The sequence below is a fragment of the Balaenoptera borealis genome (genome assembly GCF_965194805.1).
Source record: "Balaenoptera borealis genome assembly, chromosome: 2".
Classification (NCBI taxonomy): Eukaryota; Metazoa; Chordata; class Mammalia; order Artiodactyla; family Balaenopteridae; genus Balaenoptera; species Balaenoptera borealis.
This window is the reverse complement of record NC_138867.1, coordinates 177,960,230-177,981,930: the sequence shown is the minus strand read 5'-3', so window position 1 is coordinate 177,981,930 and position 21,701 is coordinate 177,960,230. Positions and strand designations below refer to the sequence as shown.

Here is a 21,701-nt window from a genome sequence, read left to right as displayed (position 1 = left end):
TCCAGTGGTTAAGAATCTGCCTTCCAATGCAGGGGACACGGGTTCTATCCCTGGTCGGGGAACTAAGATCCCACATGCATTCCGCAACTAAGAAGCCTGCATGCTGCAACTAAGAAGTCTGCATGCTTCCACGAAGAGCCCACGTGGCGCAACTAAGACCTGGTGCAGCCAAAATAAATAATAAATAAATATTGTTTAAAAATCATTATAGGGCTTCCCTAGTGGCACAGTGGTTAACAATCCGCCTTCCAATGCAGGGGACACGGGTTCAAGCCCTGGTCCGGGAAGATCCCACATGCCATGGAGCAACTAAGCCCGTGTGCCACAACTGCTGAGCCTGTGCTCTAGAGCCTGCGTGCCACAACTACTGAAGCCCGCGTGCCTAGAGCCCGTGCTGCACAATAAGAGAAGCCACTGCAATGAGAAGCCTGCGCACCGCAACAAAGAGTAGCCCCAGCTCCCCGCAACTAGAGAAAGCCCACATGCAGCAACAAAGACCCAGTGCAGCCAAAAATAAATAAATAAAATAAATAAATTTATTTTAAAAATCATCATAAAAAATTTTTTTAAAGATTGTATATATATGTATAACTGAATCACTTTGCTGTAAGCAGAAATTAACATACCATTGTAAATCAACTCTACTTAAATTAAAAAAAAAAAAGCTGAGAGGAGGCTCTTAGGACAGCTAAGTTCCTTAATCGTTCATTTAGTCATTTAACAATTACTGTGTGTCTGTCATGTAACAACACAAGAGGCACCAGAGAGCCGGGATGGCTGGTTTTCTCTCCTTGTCATCGCTGGCCTGGTGCAGGACACTGAGGGTGACCATGGATGTTCTTCTTTCTTTTAACTGAAGTAAAGTTCATTTAAAATATTCTATTAGGGACTTCCTTGGTGGCGCAGTGGATAAGACTCTGCCTGCCAGTGCAGGGGACACGGGTTCAAGCCCTGGTCCGGGAAGATCCCACATGCTGCAAAGCAACTAAGCCCGTGCGCCACAACTACTGAGCCTGCGCTCTAGAGCCCGCGAGCCACAACTACTGAAGCCCGCGAGCCACAACTACTGAAGCCTGCGTGCCACAACTACTGAAGCCTGTGCACCTAGAGCCCGTGCTCCACAACAAGAGAAGCCACCACAACGAAAAGCCCACGTGCCACAATGAAGACCCAACGCAGCCAAAAATAAATAAATAAAATAAATAAATTTATTTAAAAAAAAAATAATAATAAATAAATAAAAGTAAAATATTCTATTAGTTTCGGGTGTACAACGTAGTGAATTGATATTTTTGTAGATTATACGCCATTTTAAGTCATTATAAAGTATTGGCTATATTCCCCGTGCAGTACAATGTAGCCTGTAGCTTATTTATTTTATACATATTAGTTTCTACCTTTTAATCTCCTCCCCCTATGTTGCCCCTTCCCTCCTTCCGCAGCCCACTGGTAACTACTAGCTTGTTCTCTGTGTCTGTGAGTTTGTTTCTGTTTTGTTATATTCATTTATTTGTATTATTTTTTAGATTCCACATATAAGTCAACATACAGTATTTGTCTTTGTCTGACTTCTTTTTTAAAAATAATTTATTAATTAATTTGTTTGCTTGTGCAGGGTCTTAGTTGTGGCAGGCGGGCGTGGCGTGCGAACTCTTAGTTGCGACATGCGAACTAAGTTGTGGCGTGCGAACTCTTAGTTGCGGCATGCATGTGGCATCTAGCGAAGTCCCACATTTGCCACCAGGGAAGTCCCTGTCTGACTTATTTCACTAAGCATAATACCCCCCAGGCCCATCCATGGTGTTGCAAATAGCAGAATTTCATTCTTTGAGAACTCCCTGGCAGTCCAGTGGTTAAGACTCTGCGCTTCCGCTGCAGGGGGCACAGGTTTGATCCCTGGTTGGGGAAACTAAGATCCCACAAGCCACATGGTGCAGCCAAAAAAAAAAAAGTAGTTCATTCTTTACCGTGGACGTTCTTGAAGGAATAATGGTGTTACAACTGTTGTGGCTCTTCTCTTCGTGGGGCTTTTGCTCTCACAGGGGACACTGGGATTAACAAGCGATGACACGATTGTAAAGATGTAATAATTCATTTGTGGTCAGGAGGAGCCTGAGAATAAAGAAAGCCTGGCCCAAGCTAGAGGTCAGGGCAGGCTTCTTAGAGCAGGTGATTGGCAAGCCAAGACCTGAAGAAGAGAAGGGATAAACAGGCTGCACTGGTTTCCTAAGGCTGCTGCAATAAATTACCGCAGACGGGGTGCCTTGAGACAGAAATGGATTCTCTCTCAGTGCTGGAAGTTAGAAGTCCAACGTCAAGGTATCAGCAGAGCTATGCTCTCTCTGAAGGCTCTAGGGGAGAGGGGAGAATCATGCCTTGTCTCTTTCCTAGTTTCTGGTGGTTACTGGCCTTCTTTGGTTTGCACAAAGCTGCATCACCCCAATCTTGACCTCCATGGTCACATGACTTTCTTCCTCTGTGTCTGTCTGCATCTCTCTTCTCTAAAGACACCAGTCATATTGGATTCAGGACCCACCCTAATTCAGTATGATCTCATCTTAACTAATTACATCTGCAAAGTACCCTATTTCCAAATAAGGTCACAACCTCAAGGACCTGGGGTTTGGATTTCAACATATCTTTTTTGGAGAAATAATACAGCCCACAAGGCAGGATGGCCCGTGACAGTCATTGTTATTTGGAATCTGAGGTGGTGGCCCCAGTTGGATCCAGACAAGTCTGGGGTGGCCCAGTGGGGGTGACTGGCATCTGGTTTGTTTAAGGTAGTGGGACCCTGCAGGAGGAGGAGGAGGGAAGAGAGGAGACGGGGTTCAAAGGGCAGAGTCAGTACCTTTGGAGATACAGACTGGGCTCCAGCCCTACACCAGGCTCCAAGTAGTCCACGGCAATTCAGGCAGAGATTTATCTGGGAACATGGAGCGAAGGACCCAGGGTTCCAGCTGCGTCTGGGATGTCTCCCGTCTTCACCTGGGCAGTGGTTACATTTCCTGCACTGTCTAACACAGTAGCCACTGGCCACATGTGGCTCTTGAGCACTTGAAATGTGTCCAATCCAAATTGAGGCATTCTATGGTTGTAAAAAAACACATGAACTATATCAGATTTTGAGAACAGTACCCCCAAAAAAGGTAAAATAGCTCATTAATAATTTTTTATACTTGTTACATGATCGCATTTTGTGTATAGTGGGTTAAGTAAAAAGTATTATTAAAATTAATGTCACCTATTTCTTGTAATTTTTTTATGGAGATAGAATTGACATATAACATTGTATTCATTTTAAGTATACAACAGAATGATTTGCTGTATGTATATGCTCTGAAATGTTCACCACAATAAGTTTATTTAACATCCATCACCACACATGGTTCAATTTTTTTTTCTTGTGATGAGAATTTTTAAGATCTGCTCTCTTAGCAACTTTCAAATGCACAATACAGTATTATTAACTATAATCACCGTGCTGTACATGACATTCCCATGACTTATTTGTCTTATAACTGGAAGTTTGTACCTTTGACTCTGTTCACTGATTTCATCCACCACTCACCGTCTCTGGCAACCATCTATCTGTTCTCTGTATCTGCAAGTTTTTGGTTTTTTTTAAATTTATTTATTTTTATTTATTTATTTATGGCTGTGTTGGGTCTTCGTTTCTGTGCGAGGGCTTTCTCTAGTTGCGGCGAGCGGGGGCCACTCTTCATCGCGGTGCGCAGGCCTCTCACTGTCGCGGCCTCTCTTGTTGCAGAGCACAAGCTCCAGACGCGCAGGCTCAGTAGTTGTGGCTCACGGGCCTAGTTGCTCCGCGGCATGTGGGATCTTCCCAGACCAGGGCTCGAACCCGTGTCCCCTGCATTGGCAGGCAGATTCTCAACCACTGCGCCACCAGGGAAGCCCAAGTTTGGTTTTTTTTAAGATTCCGCATATAAGTGAGATCCTGCAGTATCTGTCTTTCTCTGTCTGACTTATTTCCTTCTTTTTGTGGTTGAGTAATGTTTATATATATATACACTTCTTTTTTTTTTTTTTTTTGCCACGCCACTTGGCATGTAGGATCTTAGTTCCCCCACCAGGTATCGAACCCATGCCCCCTGCAGTGGAGGCGCAGAGTCCTAACCACTGGACCACCAGGGAATTCCCCTATATCACATTTTCTTTATCCATTCATCCACTGGTAGACATTTAGGTTGCTTGCTTCCACATCCCAGGAAGGAAGGCAATGAAGGCTGGGTGGGGAGGAGCCAAGGGCATGGGAGGAAAAGCCAGTGGGGGTGAAAAACCAAAACTGGGGAGCCTGGGGGACATCCCAGGGGGGATACAGGTGGCAGCTGGATGCTGGGTGGGGACAGAGACCCAGGTGGGGAGCTGAGGTTGTGGCTGTACGTGTATGGAAGGGGAGTGAAGGGAAGAAATTGAAGGTCACACTGTGAATCACTGCCCTCCTCCAGGAAGGAACTGTTGCAGGAAGGGAGACCCCTTCCAGTGCCTGAGAGTGGGCTCTTGTCTAACATGGAAATGAATTGTCCTAGGGGACACACGTACTGACAAAGCAAAAGACTTTATTGGAAAGGGGCGCCCGGGTGGAGCGCAGCAGGTTAAGAGAACCCAGGAGAACTGCTCTGCCACGTGGCTCGCAGTCTTAGGTTTTATGGTAATGGAGTTAGTTTCCGGGTTGTCTCTGGCCAGTCGTCTTGCTTGGCCCATATATAGTCTGACTCAGGGTCCTTTCTGGTGGCGCGTGCATCTCTCAGCCAAGACGGACCCTAGCGCGAAGGATCCTGGGAGGTCTGTACGACAATATTATGGGCTGGCATCTCCTCCCTCCTTTTGGCCCCTCCCAAATTCTCCCAGTTAGTTTCGGCGGCAGCACCATATTCTTTATTGGGAGCTCCTGTTGTGAGACAACTCATGCCCGTGGTTATCATCCTGCCTGACCAAGGCGGGGGGTTTCGGTCAACAGCTGCGACCATGGTTGGGGCGGGGTTCAGCCAGCAAATCAAACAGAAGGGGTCACCTGGGGCCACCCCAGTCCATCTGTCCCCTGTGAAGCTATACGCTCTCCTTCCACTCCACAAGTTCTTTGATAACTACCATATGCCAGGCCCCACGTTGAGTGTTGAGGAGGCAGCAGTGACCAAGATGGACAGAGATGCCTGCTCTAGTGATGTGGTGGGGACAGAGGTGATAAACATAAAAATTATACATATAAATAAAAGATCAGGGCTATGGTCTGAACATTTGTGTTCCCCCCAAAAAATTCACAGGTTGAAATCCAACCCCCTAGTGTGATGGTATTAGGAGGAGGGGCCTTTGGGAGGTGATTAGGTTTAGATGAGGATATGAGGGTGGAGCCCCCCTAATGGGATTAACAAGAGGGAAGAGACACGAGATATCTCTCTCTGTGTACAATGCACCAAGGAAAGGCCATGTGAGGACTTCGCTAGGAATAGGGCCCTCACCATGCACTAATGTTATAGAAGTCCAAGCTGACTCAGACAATCAGGTTATGATAACTGCTCTGGAAAAAAAAAAAATAGCAGGGAAGGGGGAAGGATCCCAAGGGTAGGGGTGGGGTGGAATTTTGAAGGTGGTCACACTGCAGGGATGACATTTGAATAAAGTCCTGAAAGAGGTTGAGCGACAGCCCTGCAGATATCTCAGGGAAGAGAGGTCTAGGCAGAGGCAACAGCAAGTGCAAAGGTCTTGAGGTGGATTGGTACCTGTTGAATTTGAGGAAGGAGGCAGGTGTGTGGTTGAAGGGAAGTGAATGAGAGGAGAACCGAAGGTGGGAAAGTCAGGGAGGTGACTGTACTTTTGTGCCTTCTTCACATTGCACGCCCTCGTCTAAATCCTTCATCCAGCTTCCTTCTGCCTGCTGAGGACAGAGCCCGTGGACTGGCCACTAGAGGCCACAGTCCGTGGGCTGGCCACTAGAGGCCGCCCTCTCTGTGCTTCCCAGGGCACTCATCCTGCCTTTGAGGTCATGATTGGCTTTCGCTGAGCCCTAACTGTGCCTCAGATGCCTCGCTAAGCGCTTTACCAGAATGAACTCAGCTCGTCCTCCTAACATTCCCCTGAGTTAGAGGCACTGAAAATTTTTTACAGCTTTCTTGAGGTATAACTGACATACAACAAGCCACACACTTTTAATGTGTACAATCCGTTGCGCTTTCACATGCTGGAAACCATCACCACAATCAAGATACTAAACACATCCTAAGCCCTTTTTTATCCCTCGCTCCCACCTCTCCCCACCCCACCCCCAGGCAACCACTGATCTGCTTTCTATGACTATAGATGAGGTTGCATTTTCTAGAGTTTAAATAAATGGGACCAGCGAGTATATACTCTTCTTTTTGTCTGGCTTCTTTCCCTCAGCAAAATTAGGAAGATGCGTTTATGTTGTTGAGTGTATTTGAGCCCTTCTGCTCCCGGGGAAACTAAAGCACGTAGGGGTGTGGCTTGAAGGGGGAGTTTGGGGGAGTGGGTGTCATGCACAGGTTTGGCCCCCGACCGAGGCGGGTCTTGGGTGCGCAGCCCGCAGAGCAGCGCTCTGATCCTCTGGCGGACGTGGGCAGGTGCCAACCACGTAGGGGCCCCGCCTGGGGGTCGGTGCCCCAGCGCACGGAGGGGGCGGGGCCGGGCGGGGCGGGGCCGGAACCGGCGAGGGGCGGGGCCTGGCGCGGGGCTTCCCGGCTCTGGGGCCTCCGATAAGGACCTCCAGGGCCTCGGCCGCGTCTGGGCTTTACGATACGGCGGGCGGTGGAGGGGGTCGCGGGGCGCCGCAGGGAGGCACGGCGTCAAGAGGTCCCAGCGCGGCCACAGGGGACTGGGGCCGGGGACCCAGGCTGGGGGCCGGGCTTGGGCGGGGCGTCCGGCTGTGTCAAGCCCGCCTCCCTCCCGGGGCCAGGGCCGCTAAAATGGCGGCGGCGGCGGCGGTGACACCGTCCCGCACAGGGCCCGGGGGCCTCGTCGCCGTGCTGGGGGCCCACTAGCGCCTTCCTGGGCGCCCGCGTCCTGGCCGCGTCCTGGCCCCTGGGGCGCTCGAGCGCGGCCCCTGGGGCCCTCGGTCAGCCCTTCCGGCGTGCCCATGAACTCCGTGTCGCCGGCCGCAGCTCAGTACCGGAGCGGGAGCCAGGAGGACGCGCGTAGCCCCGAGGGCCGCAGGCCACGGCGCCCCCGAACCCCGGACCCCAACGGCCTGGGGCCCTCCGGAGCCAGCGGCCCCCCTCTTGCGTCGACGGGGACCGGCCCGGGGGAGCCGGACGAAGTGGACAAGTTTAAAGCGAAGTTCCTGACAGCCTGGAACAACGTCAAGTACGGTGAGGAGGGGGCGGGCCCCGGGGTTGGGTTCTGAGGTGGGAGCGAGCTGAGGGTTCAGGCGGGCCGGGGGCTTGGAGGTCGGTGGGAGTCGAGGAGAACCAGACCCTGCGCCTGTCAAGTATTCCACCCTTTGCTCCCCTCCCGTGAGTCACCTGTGTGGGTCGGTCCCCCGCCCTGCCCTGCCCAGAGCGGGCCGCTGGCTGGCAGGTCCAAAGGGGAATGTGTTTACAAGCCTCAGTCGATTCCCCATGTGACCTTGGGCAGGGTTTTTTGTTTCCCTGTGCCTCCAGTTTCCTCCTCTGTAAAATGGGTACAATAATCAGACGTGCTTTGATTCATCCCGAATTAACGGCAGACATGCATATGGCTGTTACTAGGGGCCCCGCCTCCATCCAGGAGAAATGTAGCACGGATTCCCAAGAGCCTTCCCTGAGATAGGAACTAGGATAGTCCCCATCACACAGATGGGAGAATTTAAGCGCTGTTGCTGCCCTGTTAGGTTGCGTGTCTGCCAAGCAAGTGCTTCATCTTGCTGGACACTGCCCCATGTCTCCCCAGGTTGGGCAGTCAAAAGCCGGACCAGCTTTAGCAAGATCTCCAGCGTCCATCTCTGTGGCCGCCGCTACCGCTTTGAGGGCGAGGGTGAGCTGGTGGCCCCTGGCTAGGGTTGGAGGAGTCCCCCAGGGCTGTTTCTGGTGGCAGCTGACAAGCCTGCTCTTGTAGGTGACATCCAGCGTTTCCAGCGGGACTTTGTATCTCGCCTATGGTTCACATACCGCCGGGACTTCCCACCTCTCGCCGGGGGCTGCCTGACCTCCGACTGTGGCTGGGGATGCATGTTACGGAGTGGGCAGATGATGCTAGCTCAGGGACTGCTGCTGCACTTCCTGCCCAGAGGTGAGCGGTGGAGGGGGAAGGGCACAGTAGGAGCGTAGCGCCCACCACAGGTCAGCAGTGTTAGAACTGTTTGTAAACAAAGAGTTTAAAGTCATGTTAGAATTGTGTGTAAAGTAAGCTTGTGGGGGGGCGGGGAGTGAGAGTTGTTTAGAAAATAAGTTGAAGGAATGTGAAAATTGTAGTTAAACACGGCATGTCTGGAGCAGTAGAGTTGTGTGTAAATCATGGATAGTGGGAACTGTGCCCCACCCCCCTACACCATCGCCATTTGACTCTTAACTCCATCCCTACCAGACTGGACGTGGTCCCTGGGTGCGGGCCTGGGCCCCCCTGAGCCATCGGGGTTGGCCTCTCCCAACCGGTACCGTGGGCCTGCCCATTGGATGCCTCCGCGCTGGGCCCAGGCTGCCCCTGAGCCGGAGCAGGAGCGCCGGCACCGGCAGATTGTATCCTGGTTCGCTGACCATCCCTGGGCCCCCTTCGGCCTACACCGGCTGGTGGAGCTTGGGCAGAGCTCGGGCAAGAAGGCAGGGGACTGGTATGGGCCGTCCCTGGTGGCGCACATACTCAGGTGAGGGCCGCTGCAGGGGACACGGGAGCTACTGGGTACCCCCCGGAACTCAGGCCTTTCCTCCCATCCCCAGGAAAGCTGTGGAGAGCTGCTCAGAGGTCACCCGCCTGGTGGTGTACGTTTCTCAGGACTGCACAGGTAAGGGGCTGGGAGCCAAGGTCACAGGGTTCTCACCCTGAGCCAGTCACTACCTCAGCTGCCTCTTAGGACCCACATTCCTCAGATGCTGAAACAAGCTCTGTGGCAGAGGGACCCTTGGAAAGGACGCGAGGCCCGCACTGGGTCGGGGTGCTCTGGGTCCCTTCACTCCCTCTGGAACCAGGAGAGGAGACTTAAGGGGCTTCTCCCTGAGCGATAGAATGAAAGACACAGGAATTCCTCTCGCAGGTCCAACTGACTCTTACTGTGTAAACAGTTCCAACATGTACGAAAGTCGGGTCTCCTCTGCCTCATAGGGTTGTCACGAGGATTAAGTGAGTCAGTGATAAAAGTAAAACCCTTGGGATAGTGCTTCTCACATAGTAAGTATTCACTAAATATTAGCTATTATTGTTATTATTCCCTCCGAAACAGTTCAGGAGAGCCTTTTTCTTAGTCTGTTAGGGCTGCTGTAACAAAAATATCATAGACCAGGGAATTCCCTGGCGGTCCAGTGGTTAGGACTCGGCGCTTTCACTGCCGGGGCCCTGGTTGATCCCCCGTCGGGGAACTCATATCCCACAAGCTGTGCGGCATGGCCAAAAAAATAAAACAAAACAAAACAAACCATAGACTGGGTGGCTTGTGAACAACAGGAATTTATTTTTCATAATTCTGGAGGCTGGGGAGGCTGGGAAGTCCAAGAACAAGGCACTGGCAGTTTTCGTGTCTGTTGGGAGCCCACTTCCTGGTTCATTCTGCTGTGTCTTCAGGTAGCAAAAGGGGCAAGTGAGCTCTCTGGGGTTCCTTTTATAAGGGCAATGATTTTACTCCTGACCTAATCCCCTCCCAAAGGCCCCACTTCCTAATTTCATCACCTTGGGGGGTAAGATTTCAACATACAAATTTAGGGGGGGGCACAAGCATTCAGACCGTAGCAGCTGTATCTCCGGAAAGGGTTGAATGCACTTTTCTGGGAGCCAGGAGGGGGCTCACATAGCCACAAGGGAGGAGGCGGGAGAGGAGAAGCCAGCAGACGGGACTTGAGGAGGGACACACAGGAACTTTCAGCTGACTGGCGGGTTGCTCAGCGCTCCCATTTCCATCTTAGCAAACCCAGGCGCCGAGTCGGGGAGGACTAGAGGCCCTCTGGGCTGCGGGGAAGGCTCTCCAACTCCTCCTAGCTTTACATTGTTTGTCTAAATCTCAGGACCTCAGTTGCCCGCTCTGTAAAATGGGGATGTCCACACCTGCCTGGAGGCCCTGGGATTGTCTGAGGGAGCTTGGGGTGGGGGGACACTGGAAAGGTGCTTTTCCGCCAATGACAGGAGTGTCATCCCAAGAGGCTGCTTAGGCAGGGTTGGTCCTCTGAGGATGGAGGACCGTACTCTGAGGCTTGAAGGGCCGGAGAGAATGTGACCTGCTGCTCTGTCCTTCCAGTGTACAAGGCGGATGTGGCACGCCTGGTGGCCAGGCCAGACCCCACAGCTGAGTGGAAGTCCGTGGTCATCCTGGTGCCAGTGCGGCTGGGTGGCGAGACTCTCAACCCCGTGTACGTGCCCTGCGTGAAGGTAGGTTCTACCAGATTCTACCATGCCTCCCCCCAGGAGCCCTGCAGACTTTTTCAGCTTGGGTTAGGTGTTTATGCTTCCTTCATCTCTTCACCGGTTTATCCAGTAGTTACGGAGCACCAATTATGTGCCAAGAACTGTCCCAGCTGCTGGGGATTCAGAGGTGAACAGGCAACAACTGATGCCCTCTGGGAACAGACGTTCTAATGGGGGAATAACAGGAAGTGTATGTGGAACCAAACTGACAGCTGTGGTGTTACAACTCGGACTCTAAAGGAACCAAAATTAACACGATGAAGGGCAGATGCAGGTGGCTGCACAGCCTAGGAAAGCCCCTCTCTAGCCAGAAGCCAAGTGAGAAGCTAGAGGAGGAGTGTTCCAGGCAAAAGGAACAGCAAGGCTGGAAAGACCCTGGTGTGTTTACACCCAGAATAAAGGCCAAAGATCTCTACACAGCCCACAAGGCCCTGTACCATCTGCCCACACTCTCCAACTCACTTCATTTTGCTCCGGCTATACAGGCCTCTTCACTGTTCTCAGAAGACACCTGCCTCAGAGCCTTTGCACTTGTTGTTCCCATCACTTGGAGCGCTCTTTCCCAAGATGCACTCTTTTTTTTTTTTTTTTTAACATCTTTATTGGAGTATAATTGCTTTACAATGGTGTGTTAGTTTCTGCTCTGTAACAAAGTGAATCAGCTATACATATCCCAAGATGCACTCTTAACTCCCTTAACTCTTTGCTAAAACATCATCTCTCAGTGAGGCCTTTTCCTGATTCCCCTATTTAAAATTGCAAAGTCTTCTTCCCGCCTTTATTCTTTCTCCAGAGTGTTACCGCCTTGTGACACGTGACGTAACTCGCTCATCTTGTTCCTTGTTCTCCCGCGCTAGAACATCAGCTGCATAAGGGCAGGGTTTTGCCTGTCTTGGTCACTGCTGCCCCGCAGGGCCCAGCACAGGCTTGGGTTTGCACACATTGGGCCTTTGCTATGCATTTGTTGACAGTGACAGCACCTGCTGTGGGTCCTTACCTTCACCCGCTTTCTTCCCTGCAGGAGCTCCTGCGTTCAGAGCTGTGCCTTGGCATCATGGGGGGCAAGCCACGCCACTCACTGTACTTCATTGGCTATCAGGGTAGGCCCACCCCATCCTGCTTCATCCTACCCCACCTTACCCTCTCCCACCCCTGCTCACGCTTCCTCCCCTGCAGATGACTTCCTCCTCTACCTGGACCCTCACTACTGCCAGCCCACTGTGGATGTCAGCCAGGCTGACTTCCCCCTAGAGGTGAGCTGGGATCCCCAGGGTGGGGTTGGAGGCTTGTGGAGGGTTCCCCCCGAGCCTCCCTTGTTTGTCTGCCCCAGTCCTTCCATTGCACCTCACCCCGCAAGATGGCCTTTGCCAAGATGGACCCGAGCTGTACTGTGGGGTTCTATGCTGGAGACAGGAAGGAGTTTGAGACGCTCTGCTCAGAGCTGACCAGGGTGAGCAAGGCATGCTGGAGGGTGGGAGGCAAAGGGCAGGGCTAGGGTAGTAGAGGAACAGAGGCTTTGAGGCCAGCAGACCTGGCAAGGCCACGTCCAGGCTTTGTTGTTAAGATTATTATCCTGACCACAAGCTGCAAAAGCCCAGCTCTAATGAGAGCAAAAAGAGGCATGAAATGAAAAATTTAAGGGGACAGCTGCTTCCAGGGGGTCAAGTGGTAGGACCCTGCCTTGTCCTTTGGCTCTGTTTTCCTATCAAGGCTTTACCCTTATGGTGGCAAGAAGTGGCCACCAGGCTCTCTGGGCACCTACTATTTAGTTCAGTGGAAAGGGAGCCCCACCTTCTCAGCAGACAGAGAAAATCCCAGGGCTGAAAATCCCACAGCTGTGGTTCATTGGCTGCACAGGGTCATGTGCTCATCACTGAGCCAATCACTATAGCCAGGGCACAGAAGGTGCTGATTGGCTGGCCTGCATCACTGCCCTGGTGGGATGGGAGTTGAGTTCGGGAAGCACCTGATAAATATACCTGTTAAGATAATTATACCTACTAGGGTAATTAACATAGCTTGGGGGCTGAGCTGTTCTCTCTCCTCCCACCAGGTCCTCAGCTCCTCCTCAGCCACAGAGCGATACCCCATGTTCACCCTGGTTGAGGGCCATGCTCAGGACCACAGCCTGGACGACCTCTGCTCCCAGCCCTCCCAGCCGCCACTGCGGCTCCCTCGCACAGGCCGGCTTCTCAAGGCTAAACGCCCAAGCTCTGAGGACTTTGTGTTTTTATGAAGGGAGGGGATGAGGGAGAAGACACGACCCTATTTATTTTTTTATTTATGTCACGCTGGGTGCGGGAGCTTGAACTCCCCCCCTGACAAGTGCAGCTGAGAGAAGTCCAGGAAGCCTCCGGGCCGGGGCCATTCAGCCAGGAACAGAGCCCGCACACCTGCCTCCCACCAGCTGGGCCCTCCTCACCGGGCAGGGAGGGAGGGCCCCCGGGCACCCACTCAGGGCCTGACTCAGTACTGTAGTTTGCACTGGACTGTCCATGCCCCTCACCGGTCCCAACGCCCCCATCCTTCCAAGGGCTGGTGGGAGGGAGGAGGGGCTGTGACCAATGGGGGCTAATAAAGCCGTTTGACTTGACCTTGGCTATGGCTGGGCCCAGCATTTGAGGGATGGGGCTCAGGGTATGTCTCGAGGTGAGGTTCCAAGTCATCTGGGGAAGCTTACTGAGTAGGCCTGAGCTTTCACATCTCTAAGATGGGAAGACTCCCTTGCCCACAGGTAGATGTGAGGGTCTATACAGTCGATAAGAGGGGGCTTGATTGAAGGGGAGGAGCCCCAAGGCCCCTGCAGGCTCCCTTGAGCTCAGGGGTGGCTCTTAGGCCCCTGCTGCTTCCTCCGTTGCCGGCCCAGCTGGCGGAAGTGCAGCCGTTTGGGGTTGAGGCCAAAGGCCTGCAGTCTCTGGCGGCTGAACTCGCGTCCACCAAGTGTTACTGTGGGGCCCAGGAGACGTGCCTTCTTGCCCCTCCTCTGCCTCCGGGGGGCCGGCTTCTCGGTGGGTGTCGCAGGGGCTGCCTCTTCCTGTACTGGGGGGCTCTCAGGCTGGGGCCACTTCCCACAGGCCTCATCGGGTGCCAGCAGCTGCCCCTGTGGGCCAGCTTTGTCTCTCTGTGGCTTCCCTGTGGCTTCTGTGGGCAACTCTGTCCTGGAGGAGGAAGGCGTGGCTCAGCCCAGGCCAGTCACAATTAGGCTTTCCATCCCCCATTTTTATAGATGTAAAAAGGAGAGGCTCAGAACTCGGGGGCCTGAACTTCCTTGGCGGTCCAGTGGTTAAGACTCCGTGCCTCCACTGCAGGGGGCGCGGGTTCAATCCCTGGTCAGGGAACTGAGATCCCATACGCCGCACAGCGCGGCCAAAAATAAAAAAAAACAATTCAGGGGCCTGCCTGGGACTCAAACGTGGGTCTAATGCAATACCAAACTGGGAGTTTTCTACTGAACTCTGAAGCTGGATTGTGTCACTGACAATTTTGATCGTTGAGCCTGGGCCTACACTAAGCTCTTCACACAAATTAACTCACTTTAGCTTTACATCAACTCCATGAGCTTTTATCACTCCTGATTTATAGATCAGGAAATAACAGGCATAATAACAAGAGCTAAAACCTATCCAGAACTTACTGTTTTAAGCACTGTACCTGAATTAATTCACTTAATCCTCAAAAAACAGAAAAACCCAACAAGAAGTGAGCCATCTTTATCCCCATTTTATAAATAAGGAAGCAGGCCCAGAGGGAAAGTGACTTACCCAACGTCACACAGCTACAGCCCAGCCAGGACTTGATACCCAGGTATCAGAGAAGGGAAACCCCATTCCCAAGGTCATGTGACAGATGGCTGACAGAGCATGACTCAAACCTGGGCCTGGCAGGCCCCCAAGCCCACCCACCCCCTACAACCAGCAATACTTACTCCTCTGGGCAGAGTGACTTGAAGATCTGCCTCTTTTTCCATACGTTCTGGGCCTTCTGGCTGTACGCCCTCTTGTCCTGCAGCTCCTCTTGCTCCGACCTGCAGGCGCCCGGCAGACACACCTGTCGCTGGGTGCTCTGGGTGGTGCCCATGCTTGCCTTCAGCCTGCCCGCCCCTCCTCCCGGGGCACCTGGCCCAGCCCCACCCCGTCACCTGTACATGCAGGTCTTCTTCAGGGAGCACCACCGGTTCAGCTCCTTGTCATCGGCAGTGAGGATCTGCAAGGGCAGGGAGAGTGGGGTCCCGCTCGTGAGCCCCAGGGGGCCCTGACTCTTAAGCCTTAGTCACCTCATGGGTCAAAGCAGGGTAATGCTAGTTCCACCCAGCAGAAATGTCATGATGGTGAGAAAGAACTGATTTCTGCAGAGGCTAATTGATTTTTTTGTTTTTGGGGGCATCGGATGGGGAAACTGAGGCTCAGAGAGGGGATCCTTGCCCCAAGTCACATGGCCAGGAAGTGGCTACTCTCAGATTACAATTTGGGCCCTTGAGCCCTGACCCATGCACTGTGGTCCCAGCAGCCTCAGACCAGGGCAGGGGTCTCCATGCCAATGACTGGGTTTGCTAATTACAGATGAGGCCCAGGTTCCTCACTTATGAGTTGGGCACCCCCTTAGAACCTACTGGAAGGTCGTCAGGAAGATGAAGTGAATGCAGATGTTATAAGCTCAATAAACATTGTCTATTTTTACTGTCAAACATCCATAGCCGTTGTGGCTAAGGCGCAAGTGACATTCAAAGCATATTTTTTTCACATCCACATCCATGAGGTGGGGCTGTTATGAGGCTCATTTTACAGATGGGGAAACCCAGGCACAGAGGCTTAAGTCACATGTCCAAGGTTATACAGCTGGTGAGCGGCTGAGCCACAATTTGAACCTGTGTCAAGTCTTAATGGTCACCCTGTTGCCGATATACGGTAACAGAATTAAAACTAATATTTACTGGGGCCTGTTGTGGGCAAAGCACTGTTTGAGCCCCTGCCTCACAGAAACCCTTTGAGGCAGGTAATATTATTAGTACTGTCATTAGCACTATTATTCCTATTGTTTTTGAGATGAAAAAACAGGCCGTGTCACAGCACAGATGGCCCCAGGCTCCCCCTTGCCTAGCGGGTGCCCCCAGGGTCCCACCTCCTCGGTGCTGAGCCCGAAGTCGCAGGGCACCACCGTGCGGTACTTGAAGCGACAGGGCAGGTCATCGATGATGTCCTCGTAGTCCAGCCGGTAATACTCATCCAGGTACTCCTCGAATGTCTTGTCCCCTGAGCGGGGACAGAGCCAGGCTGCCGGGGTGTGCCGGGCCCCGTGGAGCCCCTGCCTGCCCACGGCCGCCCACCCGGGCCTCACCAGGGTCAAACACAGGCTTCTCCTGCCCCACGGCTGTGGCGAAGGGCGACTTTCGCTTCTTCTTGCCCAACGAAGGAGCCTTGCACTGCTTCTTCTGAGGCCGGCTGGGGTCATAGTCGGCATCCATCTGCCGGGACGCGCAGGTCAGGCCTGCCCTTGCGGTCCTCGGGACCCTCTGAGGACCCCCAGATCCCCGCGCCCAGGGCACCTACATTGAAGTCGGGGTCCTCGCAGTGCGGCTCCTGCTGGCTCCAAGCTCCACCCTGCTCCGGCCCAGCCCAGGTGTCCCAGTTCCAGTCGTCTGATTCCAGAGCACAGGCAGGCAGGGGTGGGCTGGGGGGTCAGGTCAGGCCAAGCATCCCCTGCCCCCAGCCCACTGCCCCAGGTGACCTCACCTTCAAGCCCTTCCTCTTCCTCAAACTGTGGCTTCTCCTCCTCCATGGTTCCGTAGTACTTGTCCCCGAAGCACTTCTGCAGGGTCGGGGCCGGGAGGGTGAGCAGGGCCCACTCCCCCCAGATGGCAGTACTCCTGCACCTTACATGGCCTCCCAGCACCCCCCTCAGCTCCTGATGTCGGGGGAACCCTGTGCATCTGGGCCCCTCCACACCCACTTTTGGCTCATCTTGCTCCCTTGACCCCCCTGCTCTCTGCCCCCTGTTCCACTGGCTGGCAAAGGCAGATATTGCTAACTGTGCCATTTATAAGCACCTACTACATGCCGGACGCTGGGCTGCATCTCACTATGTTCTCACAAGCTCCTCAAGAGACAGAAACTACTGCCAAATATTGAGAAGCTGAAGCTCAGGACTGAGAAGCTTGTAGAAAGTGAAGGCTGAACTCTGACCACACAGCACCCACCCACTCCAGTTTTCACCTGGCCCACCTATGCATCCTTAGTCTCCTTCCTTGACCTCCCAGGCTTAGTCAGGGGCAGCTTTGCGGTGCCCGTGGTCCCCACTGCTCTCCCATCCAGCCCTCATCGCCTGTTCCAATGGCCTGAAGCTGTGTTTCCCCAAATACAACAATAAACACTAACGGCTCAATAAATGAGTTTAAAGGAAATACTGCGACCCAAAGTTCCTTGAGCATTTACCAAGTTAATTAACATTTAGTATTCCTCTCAGGGTATCTTTACAACAGCCCTGACGTAAATGCTGCAGTTAGACCCACTTTATAGACAGAGACACAGGGTCAGAGAGGTCAAGTCACTTTTCTGAGGCCACACAGCCAGGAAGGGACTGCTGATTTCAGAGCCACGCTCTGAGCACTCGGCTGCACAGCCGGGCTGGGGCTCTGGGGCCACACCTGCATGAGCTGGTCGTGCTGGGCGGGGTCAAAGTCGTCCTCGAGGTCCTGCTCCTCAAAGCCCAGTGTCTCGTTGCCTGTGACCTGCCGCAGCCTCTCCAGCTTGGCCAGAATCTCCTTCCTCTTCAGGTTCTTCAGCTGCTTGAGTTCCTCCTGCTTCCTCGCTTTCTCCTGCAGGCGGCAGTTCACGGGAGAGGGAGGGTATGGGCTCCCCCCTCCCCCGGCAGGCTGGGCCCCTCCTCCTCACAGCGCACCGCCCCAACAGACACTCACCCTCCTCTTCCGCTCCCGCGTCTCTTCCCTCCTCTCCTTCCTGCGCTCGTCCTTTTGGCGCACGGAGGATGTGATGTTCCGAGGATAGGTCTTGACCTGTGGGCAGCAGAGATGATTCCAGGCTCTCCCGGCCTGGGTCCTGCGGGCCAGGTCCTCCCCGGAGCTGGCACTGGCCACCCACCGAGGCAGAGTCTGGCTCCTCGAAGCGGAAGTTGTACTTGTGCTCAAAGTCCTCCTGCTTCTTCAGAAACAGCTCCCCCTCGTCTGAGGAGTCATCCACGGCCAGCTGGACCGGGGGGCCAGGGACCCTGAGGGACGAGATGGGATGGGACTGGGGGCGTCAGCCGAGCTCCTGCACTCCTGCGTACCAGCATATTAACTCATTTAATCCTCACAAGAACCCTCTGCTAGGGCGCCACCGTTACCCCCATTTTATAGATGGGAAAACCGAGGCATGGAAATCCAGTGGCAGGGCCCCCTGGCTCCAGAGCCCGCACGCTGCAGCTTTTCCTCAAGAAAGGCTAACTCTGGGGAATTCCCTGGTGGTCCAGTGGTTAAGACTCACACTCCCACTGCAGGGGCCACAGGTTCAATCCCTGGTTGGGGAACTAAGATCCTGCATGCCACACGGCGCAGCCAAAAAGAAAAAGGAAAGAAAAGAAAGGCTAACTCTGCTACCATCTGTGTGAAAAAGTGTCAACGCCTGGTGCCTCTTCCTTTCTGGCCAGTGCTGGCTCCAGGCCCCTGGGGGACACGGCTACTCACCCTTCTTCTCCTTCCTCCTCTTCCTCCTCATCTCCCTCCTCCTCGTAGCGTTTGTTGAGGATGTAATCCCGCAGGAAGCACTCCCCCTCATCCAGCTCTGGGTTGTTCCAATATTCCTTGAGGTGAGTCTAGGGGTGAAGGGGGGGGCGGTAATAGGACCCGGATCAGGGACTCCGGGACAGGGAAGGAGCACAGATGTGGGCACCCAGTGGATTTGAGTGACTGCAGCTTCACAGCCGGCCTATGAAGTAGGTGGGCTAATCCTCATTTTATAGATGTAGAAGCTGAGTCCCAGAGAGGGGCACACCCCATCTTTAGAGAATGTGCTCCTGGCTACCCTCTCAAGGGCCGGTTTCCAGGGAAAGGTTGGATGGAGGCAGACCAGGTAGTAGTGGGTCAGGGACCATGAATGGGAACTCACCAGTTCTTTCAGGGTGTCGGGGTTCTGAATCTCCTTCTGCCCCTTCAGCCACTCGATGTAATCAGCATCCTCCTGGGCCTGGGGGGGAAGGCCAGCGCTGAGCCCCGGGGCCCCCTCTCTGCCACCAGCCCCCGTCTAGCTGGGCCCCAGCACCCACCTTCTCCTCTCTGCTTTTAGCGCGTTTCTGCAGCAACCCGGAGCCACCTTCCCCGGCACTGTCCTCGTCCTCACTGTCCTCCACAAATGCCCGGAAGCTGCCCGTGTGAGAGAACAAGCCTCAGGACGGGTGGGCTGGCCCTGCCTGCTGCCCCAAGACAAGCCCTATCTACTAATCCCTGAGCTCGTCCTGACAAGCCCAGAGCTGTGCTGTGACATAGAGCCCATGACCAAGCCCATTTCACAGATGCAGAAACTGAGGCCCAGAGCGAGCAAAAGACATGCCCAAGGGCACATAGCCATTAAGTGACAGAGCTGGATTTGAACCCAGGCCCGCCCAACCTCAGAGCCTCAACTCCTTTCCATCTGGCCACTCAGCCAGCCCCAGGGCTCACCTTTCCTTCAGCTGTTTCTGTTCTTCCACATAACTTTTCGATGAGATCTGCTGCAGAGAGAGTGACATGGGCCTCAGGCCCAGCCCTGAGGTTCCAAGCACCCCCAAGCCCCCCACCCAGCCTCCACCCCACTCACCTGGAGTCTCTGATTGGAGGCCTCCCCATCTGAATTCTCCTCATCGACATATTTGCTATATGAAGAAGGAAGAAGGCTTCAGAATAGACTCCCCATGGCCTGTCTGTCCCCATGGGGTAGGGGGCTGTTAAGAGCAACAGCTGGTGAAGGGGGCAGTGGGGTGCAGGCAGGTCACCAAGGCTCCTGCTCTCCAAGGTTCCCTCAACTCTGGTGAGTCACCGGCTTCTTCCCACCCCTACCCCTAAGTGCCTGATGTGTCCACCTGCCCTGGGAAAGTGGGAGCAGAGGGGTCAGGCTTTCTCCTTACCCTCCCTTCTCCAAGATAACCTTCCTCTCGTAGTCCTTCAGGTACATGGACTGCACCTTCTTTTGCTTCTCTTCAGCTGCTGGCTCCTCCTTACTGTCCGAGGACGATGCTGCGGGGACACCAGAAGACACCTGCCATCACCCACATCCACAAACCCCTTCCTCCCCCAGGCAGACAGTAAGACTGTGCTGGGCCAGAGTCAGACCGAGGTTTCAAATCCCCGAGCCACTAGTTCCCAGCTATCAAAGAGGCATCACACTTGCTACTACCTGGAAGTACCTGGCAGTGATCATTCAGTGAATAATTCACACTCAGAACAGGGCCAAGCACACAGCCATTATTAATGACAACAGGTCATAACCTAAGACACTCTGCTAAGCGGTTTTTTTGTTTCGGTTTTTTTGCCTTGCCGCGTGGCATGCTGGATCTTAGTTCCCCACCAGGGATTGAACCCGTGCCCCCTGCAGTAGAAGAATGGAGTCTTAACCACTGGACTGCCAGGGAAGTCCCTTTGCTAATCAATTTTGACCTGTGGAGATCCATTAAACAGTCAGAACCGCCTATAAAGCAATGAGGAATCTGGGCCTCAGGAGAAGCAGTCCCAGACCTGTTCTCTGATAGAAGGTGGCATCTTTCTGATAGATGCGCGGATCCTTCTTCTTCAGTAAGGAGAGGGTCCTGTAAAAGTCGCGCTCCTGCTGAGTGTCAAATTCCTAGGGCAGGAAAAGGGGTGGGGACAGACTTCAGAAAAGGGCTGTGATGGGGGCAGTAAGCAACAGGGGCAGGTGGGCTGAGAGTGTGTGGGAATTAGTGTGCATAGAGGGGTATATGTTAGGAGGAAGGAAGGGGGGGGATCCGGCTGGGTAGAGGCAGGTGGGGGTGGAGGGCTGGATCTGAATGGGGGAGGTGGTCAATTAGGTGGAGGAAGGAGAGGGGCCCTCTTGGGGGTGGGCCACACATAGGTACGGGATATGAGACAGAGGAAGGTAGCAGGCAAGGGGGTGGGTGGTACTTTCTGGTATAAACAAGGGATGGACAACCTAGGGGCAAGTGGGCAGAGGGCACATAAGAACAGAGAGGAAGGGCTAGACTGCTCAGTGAGGCTGGAAAGATCAGGGCTGATATGGGGAAAACCTGGGTGCCCCATGTGGCATAGGGATGCCCCACTCTGGGGACAGAGGCAGACACGGAGAAATGGTTAAACTGTTAGGGACGAAAATGTGGACAGAGGGTTCACACCTCACAGATCAAGATGGGCAGGTAGATCCGAGGTAGGGGAGGGGAAGTAGGGGAGATCTGCCCACTCCCTGGGGATGGGGAGGGCGCTGTCTGTCCCTCATGGAAATGGGGGGTGGGAGATGGACGCTCCCGTACGGCGCGATGGGGTTGGGGGTTAGCCGCCCCCTATAAGTCGGGGCCGGGATGCGGTGGGGGCCTTGGACACCTCCCGCAAGTCCGGGAGGGAGGCGGGGAAGCTCACCACGCGCTCGTCGCCGGACTCAGACTCGGAGCTGGAGTCGCCGCAGCTGTCCCTATCCCCATAGCGATCTTTCACTGTGGGGCACAGATGGGATTCCCCCCCCCAGCTCAGCCTGGGGGACCAGATCAACCCCCACTTCCCGACCGCCCTGCACGCGCCGGCGCCCCGCGCGCCTGCGCCCCGCACTCACGCCGCTGCAGCTCCTCGCGCTCCCGGTAGCGGCCGTACCGCGCGGCGAACGCCGCGTTCACCCGCAGGGGTGACGACCCGCGCGGCTCCGGCATGGCGGCTCTACGACCCACTGCGCACGCGTGTGGAGAGCCCCCACCCCCCCAGGAGGCGGGGCTACTCAGTAGCTAGCTTTAAATGGGGCGGAGCCTCGTGGGCCACACCTAACCCCGCCCCCGGCCCTTCCGGGATCCCTAGCCCTGTGACCGCAATCCCCGCCCATGGGCCACGCCTCTGCGGGGAAGGCTGCAGCCACCGCCCACCCCACTCCCCCACCCGCCGGGGCTCCCGGCACCCAGCTGACATCTGGGGGCCCTTTCTCCACTCGCGGTTTCCTGCCTCC

At 54.4% G+C, this 21,701-nt stretch overlaps 2 protein-coding genes across 4 annotated transcripts; one reads left to right on the top strand and one right to left on the bottom strand.

Annotated features, from left to right (window-relative positions):
- The first annotated feature begins 6,716 nt into the window (after positions 1-6,716).
- ATG4D (autophagy related 4D cysteine peptidase) lies at positions 6,717-13,150 on the top strand. 2 transcript variants are annotated; one of them, XM_082380228.1, is made up of 10 exons: positions 6,719-7,343; positions 7,903-7,986; positions 8,068-8,241; positions 8,536-8,812; positions 8,886-8,950; positions 10,391-10,521; positions 11,579-11,657; positions 11,734-11,810; positions 11,888-12,007; positions 12,611-13,150. In XM_082380228.1, exons 1-10 carry the CDS (start codon positions 7,112-7,114, stop codon positions 12,791-12,793), a joined length of 1,422 nt encoding a protein of 473 aa, XP_082236354.1. In that variant the 5' UTR covers positions 6,719-7,111; the 3' UTR covers positions 12,794-13,150. The 2 variants fall into 2 exon arrangements, with proteins under 2 accessions (XP_082236355.1, XP_082236354.1); XM_082380229.1 differs by lacking the exon at positions 11,888-12,007 and having other exon boundaries at positions 6,717-7,343.
- KRI1 (KRI1 homolog) lies at positions 12,822-21,476 on the bottom strand. Of its 2 annotated transcripts, none has more exons than XM_082380218.1 (19): positions 21,321-21,476; positions 21,131-21,204; positions 20,258-20,363; positions 19,651-19,759; positions 19,344-19,398; positions 19,208-19,257; positions 18,814-18,910; positions 18,657-18,734; positions 18,236-18,363; positions 17,652-17,778; positions 17,471-17,566; positions 17,198-17,368; positions 16,287-16,362; positions 16,104-16,192; positions 15,892-16,018; positions 15,676-15,806; positions 14,696-14,760; positions 14,483-14,581; positions 12,822-13,715 (listed from the first exon to the last, which is right to left on the bottom strand). In XM_082380218.1, exons 1-19 carry the CDS (start codon positions 21,412-21,414, stop codon positions 13,376-13,378), a joined length of 2,112 nt encoding a protein of 703 aa, XP_082236344.1. In that variant the 5' UTR covers positions 21,415-21,476; the 3' UTR covers positions 12,822-13,375. The 2 variants fall into 2 exon arrangements, with proteins under 2 accessions (XP_082236344.1, XP_082236345.1); XM_082380219.1 differs by having other exon boundaries at positions 19,208-19,254.
- Positions 21,477-21,701: the final 225 nt, after the last annotated feature.